Source organism: Simochromis diagramma, unplaced genomic scaffold, assembly GCF_900408965.1.
Source record: "Simochromis diagramma unplaced genomic scaffold, fSimDia1.1 OVJJ01000343.1, whole genome shotgun sequence".
NCBI classification, from domain to species: Eukaryota; Metazoa; Chordata; class Actinopteri; order Cichliformes; family Cichlidae; genus Simochromis; species Simochromis diagramma.
In genome coordinates this window covers 11,397,669-11,413,259 of record NW_024386831.1, presented here as the reverse complement: position 1 = coordinate 11,413,259, position 15,591 = coordinate 11,397,669, and the positions used below count along the sequence as shown (strand labels likewise).

At 37.9% G+C, this 15,591-nt stretch overlaps 1 protein-coding gene across 1 annotated transcript in view; it reads right to left on the bottom strand.

Moving 5' to 3' along the window:
- cps1 (carbamoyl-phosphate synthase 1, mitochondrial) overlaps positions 1–13,963 on the bottom strand; it is a 62,893-nt gene extending 48,930 nt beyond the window's left edge. The window contains 20 exon segments of the mRNA XM_040027855.1: positions 3–201; positions 469–679; positions 3,175–3,319; positions 4,467–4,595; positions 4,859–5,016; positions 5,328–5,517; positions 7,197–7,292; positions 7,422–7,520; positions 8,155–8,163; positions 8,165–8,233; positions 8,478–8,619; positions 8,770–8,876; positions 9,073–9,201; positions 9,801–9,890; positions 10,008–10,100; positions 10,190–10,246; positions 10,329–10,418; positions 11,954–12,098; positions 12,376–12,485; positions 13,625–13,963. Of these exon segments, the coding sequence (XP_039883789.1) occupies positions 3–201; positions 469–679; positions 3,175–3,319; positions 4,467–4,595; positions 4,859–5,016; positions 5,328–5,517; positions 7,197–7,292; positions 7,422–7,520; positions 8,155–8,163; positions 8,165–8,233; positions 8,478–8,619; positions 8,770–8,876; positions 9,073–9,201; positions 9,801–9,890; positions 10,008–10,100; positions 10,190–10,246; positions 10,329–10,418; positions 11,954–12,098; positions 12,376–12,485; positions 13,625–13,747 (2,391 nt within the window). The 5' untranslated portion in view covers positions 13,748–13,963.
- Positions 13,964–15,591: the final 1,628 nt, after the last annotated feature.

Here is a 15,591-nt window from a genome sequence, read left to right as displayed (position 1 = left end):
ACCTCTCCTACACTCTTCATGGCACTGCCTATTTCACGAGACATGCCGTGAAAGCGGTCGAGGTCCCAGCGAGGAATCTTGGTGACGATGTAGTCTAAACTGGGCTCAAAACAGGCTGTGGTCTTCTCTGATACAGCATTCTTGATCTCAGGCAGGGGGATTCCCAGAGCCAGCTTAGCAGCCACAAATGCCAAGGGGTAACTGAAACCAGAACCGGAGTGCAGGGAGACCAAAATCAAATAACGATGGGCAAAAGTGCAAGAATATTTTATAAAACATAATTTGTTTTTTAAAAAAAAAAAAAAAGGTTAAAAAGTGACTACAGTGTAAAATTAATGTTTTATTACCTCAATAGTCTGTCATACATAAATATCTAAGATTTCTTGATGTGTTAACGTGCATTTTTATCTTCTGTCACATGAGTTCATAACTCTGCTTTAAAAGAGCCTGTTTCAGGTGTCAACTTACCCAGTTGCTTTGGATGCAAGAGCTGAGCTTCTCGATAGCCGTGCATTCACCTCAATAATGCAGTACTCCAAAGAAGATGGGTGTAAGGCATACTGGATGTTGCATTCGCCAACAATGCCAAGGTGACGTACCACCTTGATGGCAGTTTCACGGAGCATATGGTACTCCTCATTGGATAATGTCTGGCTTGGTGCCACCACAATGGAGTCACCTGTAAAAGAAGTGTTGTTCAGAAGTTGTTCAGACTAAGATTCGCTTTAACGAATAATAAATATATATCTAAACTTGGCTTTAGTTAAGTGAAAGTGACAGAAAAAGTAAACGTGTCACTTAAAAGCCATGGAGTGGTTGTAGAGGGTTTTGTTTTTTTGTTTTTTTTTTAAATTAGAGAAACTTTTACATACAATCATTTTAAAACATTAGAGACTGTAAAAAAATATTTACAGTCATCTCATGTTTTTCTTATCCATTTTTAGAGGAAAACAAAAAAGCCACGAAACCAAAAAAAAAGGTGCGTCTTTAAATTGAAAACACACCTGTTTGCCTGTTTATACAATGGACTTTGTGAGAAGCACTTAAATCAGCCTTAATGCTGGCAATAAGAGCAGAACTCAAACCCAACACTTTTTTCCTCAAAATATTGATACTCTGTGCTCTCCTACCAAAATAGGACAAGGACAACAGCTCTGCAGAACGTCTACAACTGAGTGCACCACCGTGCACCGTGCACTTCAATGTCAATGATTCAAATAAATTGTATCACCTCCCAATGACTCAATGACAATCACTTTTGAATTGTCAGAGTGTTTTTTTTTGTTTTTTTTTTAAATCAATTCAAATTACACACCTGTAGTTACAATCATACATCATCTCATGCTAAATGTAAATCACACGTGTTTTGCATCTAATTGCATAAGCATAACTATACAATGATCTGTAGAACACCAGTACTCTGTTAGTTTGGGACGTGTGTATGCATTATGGATCCACATGGAAAGGAACAGCCAGAGGACCTGGAAAATCTGACTGTGATGTTTAAGAGGTGGGAGAAAAAGAAGAGTACAGGAAGATTAGTGAATCATAAATAAAGTAGTAATATGGTAATCAGAATTACCATGCATAGAATGAGTCTAAATCACACTAATCACAGAAAAAAAAAAAAAAAGCCATGTAACATGTGGTATTTGCATAATCTAGAGTGGGAAAAATAAAAGAAAGGCAAATGTACAGAGGTTATCAAAATCAGACTTCCTGTGACAGCTCAGACAGCATGAAGAACACCGCTTGCACTTCAGTACGGTAAGGTAAAATGAAAGGATAAAACACCTTAATCTTATAAACTAGCACACCACAAGATTGGCTTTAGGATAATCTCAAGTGACAAATCTGAATTGCAGTGGAATTTGGGAGGATCCTCCCAAATTCTGCAGAAGGATCAGCGTGTACGGACACGCAAAGTATGTGCAGGTCAATAAAGAGCTGCGCAAAAACACAGACATCTGTTTATGCACCCAACATAAGCCTGCATACCACAAGTGGACAGACTGCATTGGCTTTATTGAGTTGTTGTCATCATCATCATTTTATTTTACAATTTTTCTATTAAAAAGGTTAATATTTCTGTAATCCTGCCAGTCCCTACAATTCTTTATATATTTCAGTATATCACTACCAATTTACATTACCATATATTACTACCAAGAGTAAAAAGAAAATGAACATAAAATACAATAAAATTATGTTGCTATAATTCCAGAGACATGCATAACTATTTTAAGATAAACCGTGACTGAACCATGAGAATTCACAGAGGCTTTGATTTGAGCTACATGTGTCGGTAAGATCTCTTAGGCAGAGTGAGAGAGAGAGCGAGGGAGCGAGAGAGAGGGCGAGAGCGAGGGCGAGCTGGTGAGCAGGAGTAAATTTAAAATGTTATTCTTTATACAACTCACTGTATGTCAAATTGTTCATTTACCTTCAGTTTATTGGATCACAACCAATAAAAGGCATATGTACAAATTGCTTGCTGCCGACCAGCATTGCTCCATCAAATCTGGCTAGAGTGCCAAACTACCTGAATGACTACAATAATATAATTTGAGGCCTGCAGACCGCATAATCCCTAAGGTGATTGCTACTCATCTTCAGCCCGGCTCTGAACTAAGCCAGAGAAAACAGTCAACCAAACTAACTTCAACTTGAACTAACTTCTAATTTGTTTATTCTCAGAAATTTGATTATCTTTAGTTTTTTTTTTTTATTTATCAATAATCTGGGAAACAAATATCTCTCTTTTGTCATTGCGTCAATGTTTTACGTTTATGCCAGCTGAACAGGGAGCAACTGTGTCGTTAGTTTCAACCAGTGTGCTCTTGTAACTGTCCAGCTTCAAGGTCAGTATGTCCTTATTGTGCTGGTTCCCAATGGAGTACCAGTAAATACCTCTGAGTGCAGTTCTTTATCGACCTGCACATAATAATTTGTGTGTCAGAGCACAATGATCCTTCTGCAGAAGCTTTTTAAAAAAAAAAAAAAAAAAAAAAACAACAACCCTCAAAAGACAGGTGAAGTGTGCTCAAAGATATGGAGAATGAGAGAGAGACATACAGATCTTAATGAAATGTAGCAGAACAAATAAAAAATTTTCACAAAAATAATAAGAAAGAGCCTTTCATGGTTTGAAAAGGGCCACAGATTAGTGCCTACCTGTGTGGATGCCCAGTGGATCGAAGTTCTCCATGTTGCAGACGGTGACACAGTTATCAGCAACGTCTCGTACCACCTCGTATTCCACCTCTTTCCAGCCAAGCAAAGACTTTTCCACGAGGATTTGATTGCTCATGGCCAGAGCCTACGATACATAAACAGCTTAGACAATTTAGATGTGTGTTTCACTACAATCATCAATCTGAAGCGGAAAGAAATTAATACCTATATATTAAGTTTAAGTAAGTAAGTTTAAGTAGTTAGTAGTTTAAGTAGTTAGTAGTAGTAAATGCAGTAGTAGTAAATGCAGTAGTAGTAAATGCAGTAGAAGTAAATGCAGGATATCCATACTGAAATGTATCAAACTAAAGTATGTGTTTTGTGTAGTAAGGATTTTTGGTCTTTTTAAAGTGTTTTATCTTTGTAATGCAAACTTCCAAATCACCGTGACAATCACAGAAAAGATGCTTTTCAGAATGCGATAAATGTGCCCTATACCCGGTCTGTCTTTGTCAGTTATCAAAATAAGGGTTAGAATTGTTTCATTGCAAACTGTCCTTCTAGTTTGTCGATAGCTAAGATGCTTTGTTGAATCAAACTAAATGTAGTAATCTATTAGGACAGTTTGCACCGAAACAATTATCAAACTCTTTTTAATAACAGACAAGGCCAGACCAGGTTAAAGGACTGTCTACCTTGGGGTTTTTGTTTTGCATTCTTGTCCTGGTGAACTGCCCTTGATACAAACCAGGTGAACAGCTGCTGAGTATAATTGGTACCAATGCACTTGCCATTGAAACCAAAAATAAATAAATAACTAAAGTAAGCTTCAAAGAAATACTTAAAAAGAGCACAAACATTAAGCATAAAAAAAAAAAAAAAGAAAGCACGCACCAATCTAACAGTCTGGCACAAGCGGTTCATTTTGAAGCCTGTGATCATAGATTAGAACCAATTGAGCTGTCAGACATAATGCTGAAAAGGGGAAGAGCACAAAAGAATGTTGCTTAGCAACAGCAAACTATTCCTTTCTTGGCACAGGACCAAAGAAATGTATCTGAACAATTTCAAAAGGTATTATTTCTGTGCAGGTTCATGCTGTAAACTCGAGAAAAGGTATAAAAAGAGGGAAAAAAAAAAAACATGGTAAGCCTAGGTATAAATGCTCTGATTGATTTGGACGAAAGATTTTGAATGTTTGCTTAAATGCCAGGAGAAAAAAGGACCAGTGAGAAAAAACAAAAAAAAACAAACAAACCATTAGCTATTGATAAGTGTCTGCTTTTTCTGACCTTCTGGGCAGTTTCCTCCAGCTTTTCTTTATTGGCACACAGACCAGAGCCCAGACCCCCCAGAGCGTAGGCCGATCGCAACATCACCGGGTAGCCTATCTGCTCTGCTGCTCGTAATGCATCAGACACCTGAAGGATGCACATAAATGTTACGCTTCCCATAACAAAAACTGTTGATACGGGCTTTAAACCACTATAGAACTATTACAAACACAAGACCTCCTATATAAGTAATGTCAATGACTTCTTTTTTTTTTACGCTAACAAAATGCTGGAATCAAGAAATTGGTGGTAGACTACAAGCCGACAGGATATTTTAGTATCTTCTATACGTAGTTACCAAACGTATCGCTCAAGAACACTTTTTTCAGCAACTGGACATGGGTCCTTACCGACTCAACAGCAATACTAGGTGCAATTTTCTCATTGATCTCCATTAGTTTGTCAGCAAAAAGCTGCCTGTCCTCTGTTGCCATTATGGACTCCACAGGGGTTCCAAGGACTTTCACCCCATACTGGTCCAAGATCCCACGCTGGAATAACTCTACCCCTGAAAACAAATTAAAGATGCTAGGTTAAACACAAAAAAAAAGAAAAAAAAAAAAGATATGTCTAAATAAATTACACACATACACACATATGTATATATAACACATTTATATTATATCTATTATATATGTTTTACCTTTTTAAGGTAAAAGATTTTTAATATAATATAAAATATATAATACAAAATGTTTTTAATATAATAGAAGACTTCGACGTAACATTTGAACTGAATTTCACAGGGACACATTATTTGCATTTTTCATTCCCTTTGGTCAGTTACACGTACTAATCAAGCAACTGTGCACATCTTACCACAGTTGAGTGCAGTTTGTCCACCCATCGAGAGCAGGATGCCGTCTGGACGCTCGGTCTTGATGACCTCAGTTACAAATTCTGGCGTGACAGGCAGGAAGTAGACTGAGTCAGCCTGCTTGGAGCCCACTTCATTGGTCTGAACGGAGGCTATGTTTGGATTCATGAGCACCGTCTTCAGGTTTTCCTCCTGTATGACCGCAAGGGAAATTATTAAAAGCAAACTCACCCATGACAAAAAGTCTTCAGTGACACTTTTACATCATGTCTGACATTTTAGATGTTCTAAAGTGTTTTCCAGGCCTGTCACATATCTCAGATACAAGAGGCAAGTGTTACTAACAACATTAGCAGCTCTGCTCAATTCTGTGCCCCAATTCAAATGCTAAATAGAATTCAGTCATCATTAATTTTATCATTGTCATATTGCTGTCATTTATATTTTATTATTTATTTATTTATTTTACCAAACTTTATATTAAAAAAATGATTCCCTCTATTTTTCATAAAAGTCCATTCAAAAAATTGGAACATGGGGCCCAGAGATAGTGACAAATTACAGTAAAAGCAAACACCTAAGACACAGCACAACAGCATCAATGCAATTTGGCATTTATTTTTCAAGTCTCTGGAATGTTACAGAGGGAAAGAAAATCATTCCTTTAAAAGATATTCCTTTTACAGGCTGACCTCTAACAGGTTGGTCAAAATGTCCTGTGGCCATTTAATTGGGTTAAGATCTACTGACTGCAAATATCACAGCATGAAATTCATATCGCTGTGCCCTATGTCATCATAGAAGGGAGTATTTACACAAGAATAAAAATGTTACATCCAAGGATAAAGGGGGTCACTTAGTATAACTTTGTTTTCATTTGCAGTGACCATTCCCTGTAATGGATAAGTGGAGCTAACCTATGGCACGAAACGGCCCCCCACAGTATAAGCACGGTGGCACCAAATGCTGTCATTGTTGGGGTCAAGCACTCAGGCCTCCACAGAACTCATCTGGGTATAAACCTTTTTCACGTCTCTGCAGATCCCTGCCTGTTCTTTTTTCTTTTTTTTTTTTTTTTTTTTAATTCCACTAATTCCTCAAATATGTTTTATTTCTTGAAGTGAGCGGTTTATGCAGTACTATAGTGTTGGTCCCTATGCAATTATCAAAAAGTCAGTTATCTAAGGTGGATTTACTAACTGTTTTTTCAATGCATACCAACTATAATGCACAAGAATTGCAGTTATCAAATGTGCTCTGTCCATGAAAAACTCCTTTTACGCCTTTTTTACAGAGCTGAATCCAAATGAAAGTTTAGTCACAGTAGTCCATTGAGCAGTATTAGCTAGTGAATCTCCTGCATCTGTGTCCAAATAATGAACCATCTTTCATTATCATTTAAATATTCTCATCTTGCCATATTGATTAAAAAAGAAAATCACAATCAACTGGGCCTGCTCAGCATTTTTAGAGCTTAATTAGATAAACTAAAATCTCAGTGTTCCACGTAATTAGGGAAAAAGCTGCCAAGCTCATCCATGATGAAATAAGCTACAGCATCTTAACTACCCAATATAAGGACAGTATAGCAGAATAAATGACACATTTAAAAGTCCATGAACTAAAATGCAGACAAATTGGATCATCATCAGTGTTTAGATAGGAGATATAATATGACTTTAAAAAAAAAAAAAAAAAAAAAAAAAAAAAAAAACACAAACAAAAAAAAAAAAAAAAAAAAAAAAAACAACGTCTGCATCGACTCTTACACATAAAGTCACATGAAACACACTTCTATGCCTTCATTCACAACCATATTAAAGTATTATTAATTGGCTACAGAAATGATTAATTCATCCAGATGCTCTGACCTTCATGGCCTTGATGGCTTGAGATCCAGAGTAGTCAAACTCACCAGCCTGACCAATAGAGAGGCCACCAGAACCCAATACAAGCACCTTTGAAACCTGCGTCGACACAAAAAGATGTGATTGGCACCATTTAAACAGCAGGTTCCACTAAATGACTGATATAAAAGTCTCTTATGTTCAGAATATTTGAAGTTGAACCTGCTCAACCTGGGTGAAATACTCTACCTGGGCCCTGGGAGGGATGCTGGGTTTTATGGGCATGACTGACGCTATGCTGATATTCTTTCCTTTTTTGATCAGGGACAAAAAGACATCAAAGAGAAACTGTGGGGGAGAAAAAAAAAAAGCCTTATAATCACAGTTTAAGTATTATATTAACGATATTGTTTTTTTAATGGTCTCCTGTTAATCGTTGTGGAGCCAAACCCCTATATTGGTTAAAACAAAAGGCTAAATTCTGGCTAAAATGTACATGGAATCTGAATTCAATTTAACTAAAGTGACAGATCTTTGAGATCAGGACAAACGTGCTGAATAAATGATCTTCTAATGCAAAAGTGTCCCATTCGTCCATCTATCCATTCGCTTCCGCTTATCCTTTTCAGGGTCGCGGGGGGCGCTGGAGCCTATCCCAGCTGTCATAGGGCGAGAGGCGGGGTACACCCTGGACAGGTCGCCAGTCTGTCGCAGGGCTATGCAACTAACATCACCCTCAGCTTACTTAGATCCGATTCTAAGAACACTTAAACGATCTGCACCTGATGACTTCTGAGGTCTGACCGACTATTGCTACCTGGACACCGCATCACTTTTCCAAACCATTCACAACATTTACACAAGTACTATTTTAGAATAGAGCTCAAAGTTTTACGCAAGTTCCATTTTGTGAATATACTTTAATTAGCTGAAGTATAGTGTTCAGGTACTTCATGCAGCACCATCAAGTTTTTTTAATTACCTCTGTGTCCTGTGGGACCGCCCTTAGCCTCAGGGTGAAACTGGGCTGTGAAAACAGGTTTAGTGCTGTGCATGATCCCCTGGAAATTGTGAAATAAAAATCATGAAATTATGTATATATTTAAAAAAAAAGAAAAGAAAGATACTGTTAGCATTTTGAAAATAAATGCATCTTTCCAAAATATTAGTGTAAACATCATACAGCCCTGTATTTGCTTCAGTTACTGCTGTAAAAGAATTGTTTATTTCTTTATTTTTATAGCCAAAGCCTAGGAAAAAAAAAGTCCTGTTAAAGACTGAATATTCACACAGACTGAAATCAACCTCATTGGTGCCATCATTTGCGTTGATGAAAAGCGGGCCCCACCCTGGGGGCAGGGACTCGCTGTCTATGCCATAACCGTGGTTCTGTGCGGTAATGAAGGCCTGGCCCGTCATCACATTCAACACCGGCTGGTTCTGGCCTCTGGGGACCCACAGAAATGAATAAAACACATCATCTACTTCATTACATTTTCTGTCGGACAGGTTACACTTTAGACTGAAATCTTTATCTGAATGCAGAACATATACAGCACGCTGTATCATATTTATGTTTGGCTGTTAAATTGGTCACCTGTTGCCCATAGGTAGTTTGTATGACTTGGCTCCTGCAGCCAGGGCAGTGATCTGATTGCCCATACAGATCCCAAATACTGGCTGGGGACGATCGCTCTCCAGCACCTTCACAAAATAAATATTATTACAGAAACAAAGGTTGAGCTATAAACAGTTATGAAAAGAAATTGTTGAAACAAATATATTAAATATTATATAGATATAGAGCTCTGCAACAATTTTAGTTCCTTGTTAAACCTGCGAATCCATAAATCAATGCTCAAGTCTCTCAGTTCCCATAAACATTTGTGAAGCATCCTACCTTGTGCACGTTATTGATGAGTGTCTTGGCCAGAGATGGATCTCCTGGTCCATTAGATATGAACAGGCCATCATAGTCTAGACTAAGCAAGTCCTGGTCCCACGGCACTAGGTGGACTTCTGCACCTCGCTGCACAAAAGCACAAATGTAGTAATTTTGTAATCTTCTGGGTATACTTAAAATGTCAAATGAATGTAAAATCAAAGTAGCAGAAGATGACATTTATTTTATCCCCCTGGCTGTAAAAATAACTACAGACAACACCAAATAGACATAATGTCATAATGAGAGCTCTGACATTTATGGTTTATAATCTCCAAAAATGTAATGTTATTTAAAAAAAAAAAAAAAATACTGAAAAATAGAACAAAAAGAAAACATGGAGAAGGGTCAACGCTGAGTGTAACGAATAAGAGCAAATCAATGAATATAATGTTATACCCAATCCAATTAAAAGCCAATATCACAAGTCATTAACTTGGAGTACAAACATGATGAAAACCCACTCTCTTACCATGCCACAAACAAATTTTACATTTCTGGAGCTCATTAGGCCCAGATTTACTTTCTCAAAATTTCTAGGTCAGGTTGCAGAAAGCATGTAACAGAGCGCTGACTTTTTTTATTCTGTGTTTATGCAGAGAAGGTCATTTGGGGCTAAGTCACAAAAACAAGGTCTCCAAATGGAACGCACACAGTCCAACAAGGATGTTTCACGCAACTCTCACCTTAACCAGCAGTCGGATTATGTTATGTTTAATGCCACAGTCGACAGCCACCACTTTAATTGGGTTGCCTTTTCCAAAAACTTTGACTTCCTGGTGAGTATAGAGGCATGACAAGAAGAGGTTAGTGCCATTTCAAAATATCTAAACAAAAAGGAGTTTTTAATCTGATATTATCGTTAAATAAAAAAAATAACTGGCAGTTGTTACCTTGGTTGAAACTTCTGCTACTAAGTTTTTCTGATTGGGGTCAGTTATGTCAACAGGCTGACCATCAAATTCAATCTTCCCCAAAACTGTTCCCTTAAGAGAAACCATAAGCCAAATATATCAGAAACTGACCGACTCATTCATTAAACATGAAACAGATACAGTCTTTCTAATTGTGGTACCTTATCTCTGATGACTTTGGTCAGCATCCTGGTGTCTATCCCAAACAGTGCAGGAACCTTTTGAGGGTAAGATTTACATTAACAGAAAAGTCATATTCATCATTCACGCATTCTCACAGCTTCTAATTTGCAATCTAACCTTCTCTTCTTGCAGCCATTGACCCAGAGACTTGACAGAGTTCCAGTGGCTGTACTCGTGGCTGTAGTCTTGAACCAGTAGACCAGATACCTAGAGAAACCAAAGCATTGTATGAGCCTTGGAAAAAATGTCCAAGTCCAATTTAAAACCCCTCCAGTCTATTAACTGCAGTTACACAGTTTTAATAAAAGGGTCCGTCAATAACAATAACCATTCTGACCTGATGCTTTAACCACTTAACCCGAGCTGTAATTAAACAAAAATTCAGTGAAGTAGAAAGAAAGAAAAAAAAAAAAAAAAAAAAGGAAAATGGCCATGAGTGGTCAGTGCCAACTGCAGTGTTAATTCTTTATTTGCCGGAAAATTAAAGCAGCTCTGATATGATTCAACATTAACAGCTGACATTGTTATCAGTGAGAAAACTGTGGTGGATTATATGCAGTTAGGTCCATAAGTATCTGGACAATTTATGGCTTGAAAAGCAAACCGACTGCCTTCTGGCAAGACTTTTCATAGCCAAGTGAAGCCGTGCACAAAGCCAAACACATAAAGGATCCAGAGGTGAATTTAGTAGCCATTCACTGAAAATCTCAATATGAAGAACAATGAGATGCCAAGCCAATTTAAGGAAGCCTTAATGAGGTTGAGATGTATCAAAAGCTTTAAGAGTGACCACAAATAACAATCTGGTACATTCTTAAAAAGAATGAACGTACCACCAGCTCAGCAACACCAGAAAGCTTCAAAAATGGAATGAGCACAGAGTTTATTTTTCGCTTGATTAAGTAAAACCTTTCACATCTATCCAAGTCAAGAACTCTTTACGCGGTAGCTATATCACTGTTAAAGTCTACATTCAAGAGATGTCCTCAAGAATGCAAATAAAGCGTTTGCATCAAGTTGCAAACCACTGGTTACACTTAACAGGAAACCCTTCCCATGCTCTTTGGGCAGCTAAAACTTAACTTGTAACAGAGAGATGGGAAGCGAAAGGTTTGAAGAAGAAAAGAAACAGCTCATGATCCAATATGTCACATCAGCTGTCAAATATGGTGGAGGGAATGTTATGGGCATGTATTGCTGGAGCGCCTATAATGGATCAGGCCACTAGTTGGATTGGCTGTAATGGATTGGCTATAGCATTTGCTCGTATTAGCGAAATACTTCAAAAGTGATCGAACAGAACTTCTAAGTGCAAACGGATAACGAGCCAAGCATACTGCAGAAGCATCCCAAGAGTTTCTCAAGGGAAAAAAAAAAAAAAAAAAAAAAAAAAAAGTGATATTTTCCAACTGCAAAGTCACCTGATCTCAACTCAACAGAGCATGCTATTCAGTTATTAAATACAAAACTGAAGGCAGAGAGAGACTCATAAACAAGCAGCAACTGAAGGAGGTTGCAGTAAAAGCCTAACAGAGCATTTCAGGGGAGAAAATGATATTTGTCTGCATTAGTCTGGTGATGCCCATGGGTTCTAAACTTGAGGCAGGCATTGTTTACACAAGATTTCTATCCAATTATTAAAAACAAAAGAATGAGACAAACGCTTTTACAGTCAGATAATTACTCAGTGTAGCGGAATATGAAGACATGCTTGTAAGACAAGCCACACCTTAGTTACCTACTTGAATGCGTTCTGACTCTACATGTTTTCTCAGGCCTAGCTCATCCAGTTCCTCTGTATTCGGCACACCATAGTTCCCTACAATAGGATATGTCAGCGTCAGTATTTGACCTCTATAACTTGGGTCAGTCAGGGCCTCGGGATACCTAAAGTAGAAAAAAAAACAGAAACATTTTGTAAAGATTTGTATTGAAGTGATTTATTGGTTTTAAAAAATGCACTTAAACTCACACTTCTATTTAAAACTATATAAATGTGACTGATGCAGAGGTTATCAAATTAAAAGCCAGTTTCATGTCAGATGTCAATGCCTTTTTGTTTCTTCAAATATGTACTGTAATTGTTGAAATGTGCCATGCAAAAGAAATAAATAAATAAAAATCTAACGGCGTTATAATTTCAGTCAGCATTTCTCCTTCTTACCCCACAAGACCAGTATTGAAGACCAGCTCTCCAGCTACAGAGGCATCATGCCCAAAAGAAATCCCTTTCATCCTGGTGCCATCCTCCAAGACCAGGTGGGCTGTCTGGGCCTGGGAGTTAAAAGTAAAGTTAAAAAAAAAAAAAAAAAAAAATCATCACACCCCAAAATAATATATTCTCTTTTTATTAAGCGACTTTGGAAGAACCAAAGGAAAGACTTTGAAAAAGATGTGTTGTAGATTTTGAGTTTAGATGCAATGGCAACCAGTGACGCTCTGGGACATCATGCTGAAACTGCAGGCCTGTGTGAATTGTACTGCGAATGCTGAGACAGACAAATCTGTTTTTCTGTTGTGTAGGAGTGAGAGAGTGCATCTGTACACGTGTCTAAGAGAGCGAGAGAGCTGCATAGATTATTAAAGAGGCTGGTGTGATGCACCATGACCTCCAGATAGCCATCAGGAAAACAGTGACCAATATTACTCGTACTCGTCACAGATATAAAAATATTAGCATACCACCGATTTATTCACAGCCTTAAGATCTTAAAAAAAAAAAAAAAAAGTAATTTCTCAATTAATGCATTTACTTACTAACGTTATTTAGCAAATTAATGCATGTCATTTTAAAAACTAGTACTTTATCTACCACAACCCTGACTCGAATCAAATAAAATTCTCGCCTTTTCCGTGAATGTTGCAATCAGAGATCATCTGAAGCATGACGCAACACTCCTTCTGATTTACACGTTGTGCATAGTTGTGCAGCTGTTTGCCACTTTAGCCGAGACAGGCATGTGAACATCTCACCCACTTACAGCATCTCATTTTACAACTTCTTTTACGAATTGTCACACTAAAATTTCACTTGTCCATGACCGCTCCAATCTGCCTTGAAAAATCAGCCAATTTACTAAAATGTTGCACAATGAAAAAAAGTCAAGCTCTACCACAAACAACTCAGTGTGTTTTATAGAAACGAATATACTCGTGTGTGTATTCGGCGTATGCAAAGCATGCCTGACGCCATTTATTTTAATACACTTGCAGTTTCTACCCCCCCCCCCCCATCTGGCACGGATTCCTATCCACCATGTGGATCAGCTGTTGTTTGTAAACTTCAGTATTTTTTTTCTTGAACTTCAAGGGCTGAATAAAGTAAATTACTTCCAGCGAGATCTTTAAAACAGTTCAGTTCTTGGATTTATCGCAGACAACGGTCCTTACCGGTCACACTTCTGTTTTCTTACCTTGACACTAAAAAGTTTTGCAGCGTGAAGTCTCAGGCAGCCCGCGTTCCCCACGTTTCTGCCTAACACGCATCCTTGTCTCAAAGATTTCACAACGCTGACAGCTTGGAGGATTTTTGCCATATTAACCTATAAGCAGACTTTTAGTAAGACGGCGCAGACGTGGTTGAGAAGCTACTCGTCATAACAAATAACTGAGGGAGAAAAAGTGTGAGCGAGATTTAAGCTTTCCCTCGTGTCCACGCCGCAGGATTGCAGTATAAGCAAGTGAGCGCTTGAAACGTTGATGTGGATTCGCCGGTGGGGAATTGTTGAAGCACGCGGTGTTTAGGGCCTCGGGGAAAGCCGAATGAATGTAGAAGTAGCATGTGTTTAAATTTCGACTCACGGGTAAAGTGATCACATCCCAGCACTAGAATGGTTGTGGTTTTCTAAACAGTTGATGCAACAATATTGTTTAACCTGTTGTTGAATTGAAGATGACAGATATCACAATACTGATATTGTGATTTTGAATGTTCAAATATTTATGGACCTAATTGTTTATGCATACGTGCTAATACACAGTTGTCGAACTCCAGGCCTCGAGGGTCGGTGTCCTGCAGGTTTTAGATGTGTCCTTGGTCCAACACATCTGATTTAAATGGCTAAATGACCTCCTCAGCATGTCTTGAAGTTCTCCAGAAGCCTGGTAATGAACTAATCATTTGATTCAAGTGTGTTGACCCAGGGTGAGATCTAAAACCTGCAGGACACACGCCCTCGAGGCCTGGAGTGTGACACCCCTGTTCTAATACCTCTAATTCCTTCATTTTTATCAAATTGAAAATTCAAAACAATCACTATCACTGCAAATACAAGCTACAACACAGAGGTGTACTTACTGAATGCAAGGAAATCTAAACACATGTGACCTTTGTAACATTCAATTTGGGATCAAGGCCACACCTTACTTACCTAGCTGCACTGTGAGATGTCAAAAAATATATATTTTTAATTGTTTTGAAAGCATAAAGGAACACTCATTCTTTTCATTCTCTAGTAGAGCCAAACAAAAATAAGGTCCACTGTCTCAATACGAGGGAGGAGGGACACAAAGGATAAAAAATATAGTGCACGATTAGCAGGAAGTGTTCAGAAATGTAGCTCTGTAGTGTATCAGCGTGACTTAACCTGTGAACTATATAATCACAGTCACCTGTTGGTTTTCTAATAAGTTGACCTTGGATGTAGCTTTTGTTCTAATCATTTGGCCGTGTTTCAACATTATTATAGAGACTAATGTCAAGCTAAAAACAGGCTTTTGACAATTTTTTTCTTAGATTATGTTTTTAGTTTAAGTTACAATGAAAAAAAAACAACTGACTTTTTAAAAAATGTCTACACACAAGACATTTGTGATTAAATGCACACCCTGCATTTTAGAACATTAAACACAGAGCTAAAAGAAAAATGCTTTCCCACTGGGAATAAATGTGCCCACTTATAGCAAACTTTTGTATAGTGCTTTCTGTGCAACAAACTCTATACAACATTTTCTTTGAGGCCAATTGCCTGCAAAAAAAAAAGGCAAACTGACCATGGAGTGGCTGCATGGTGGTAGGATTAGAGTGTACTGTGTATTTGCTGATCACTGCAAGACTGGTCCTCTGTGGAGAAGGCTGTCTGACTGCCACTCTGCTGTGTTCAGCAGTCTGAACAAAGTGGGTGTGAGTACTAGAACCTGTTTAGATCAGGAAATACCTCCACACTCCAGAAAATGGACTTGGAACTATAACCTGTGTTTTATAGTTAACTTTGTTGCCATGTGCCAGTCTTTAGCATTAAAGAAGTGCTCTGGTGCAATATGTCATTACATTGTACATATATGCCACATTTCCTGTGCTGAAGCTTACTTTGTTTTTATTTTTATATTTTTTTTAGTTTTGTGCATTTTGTGTAGTTCCTTTCTATTTGATGAAACTGCC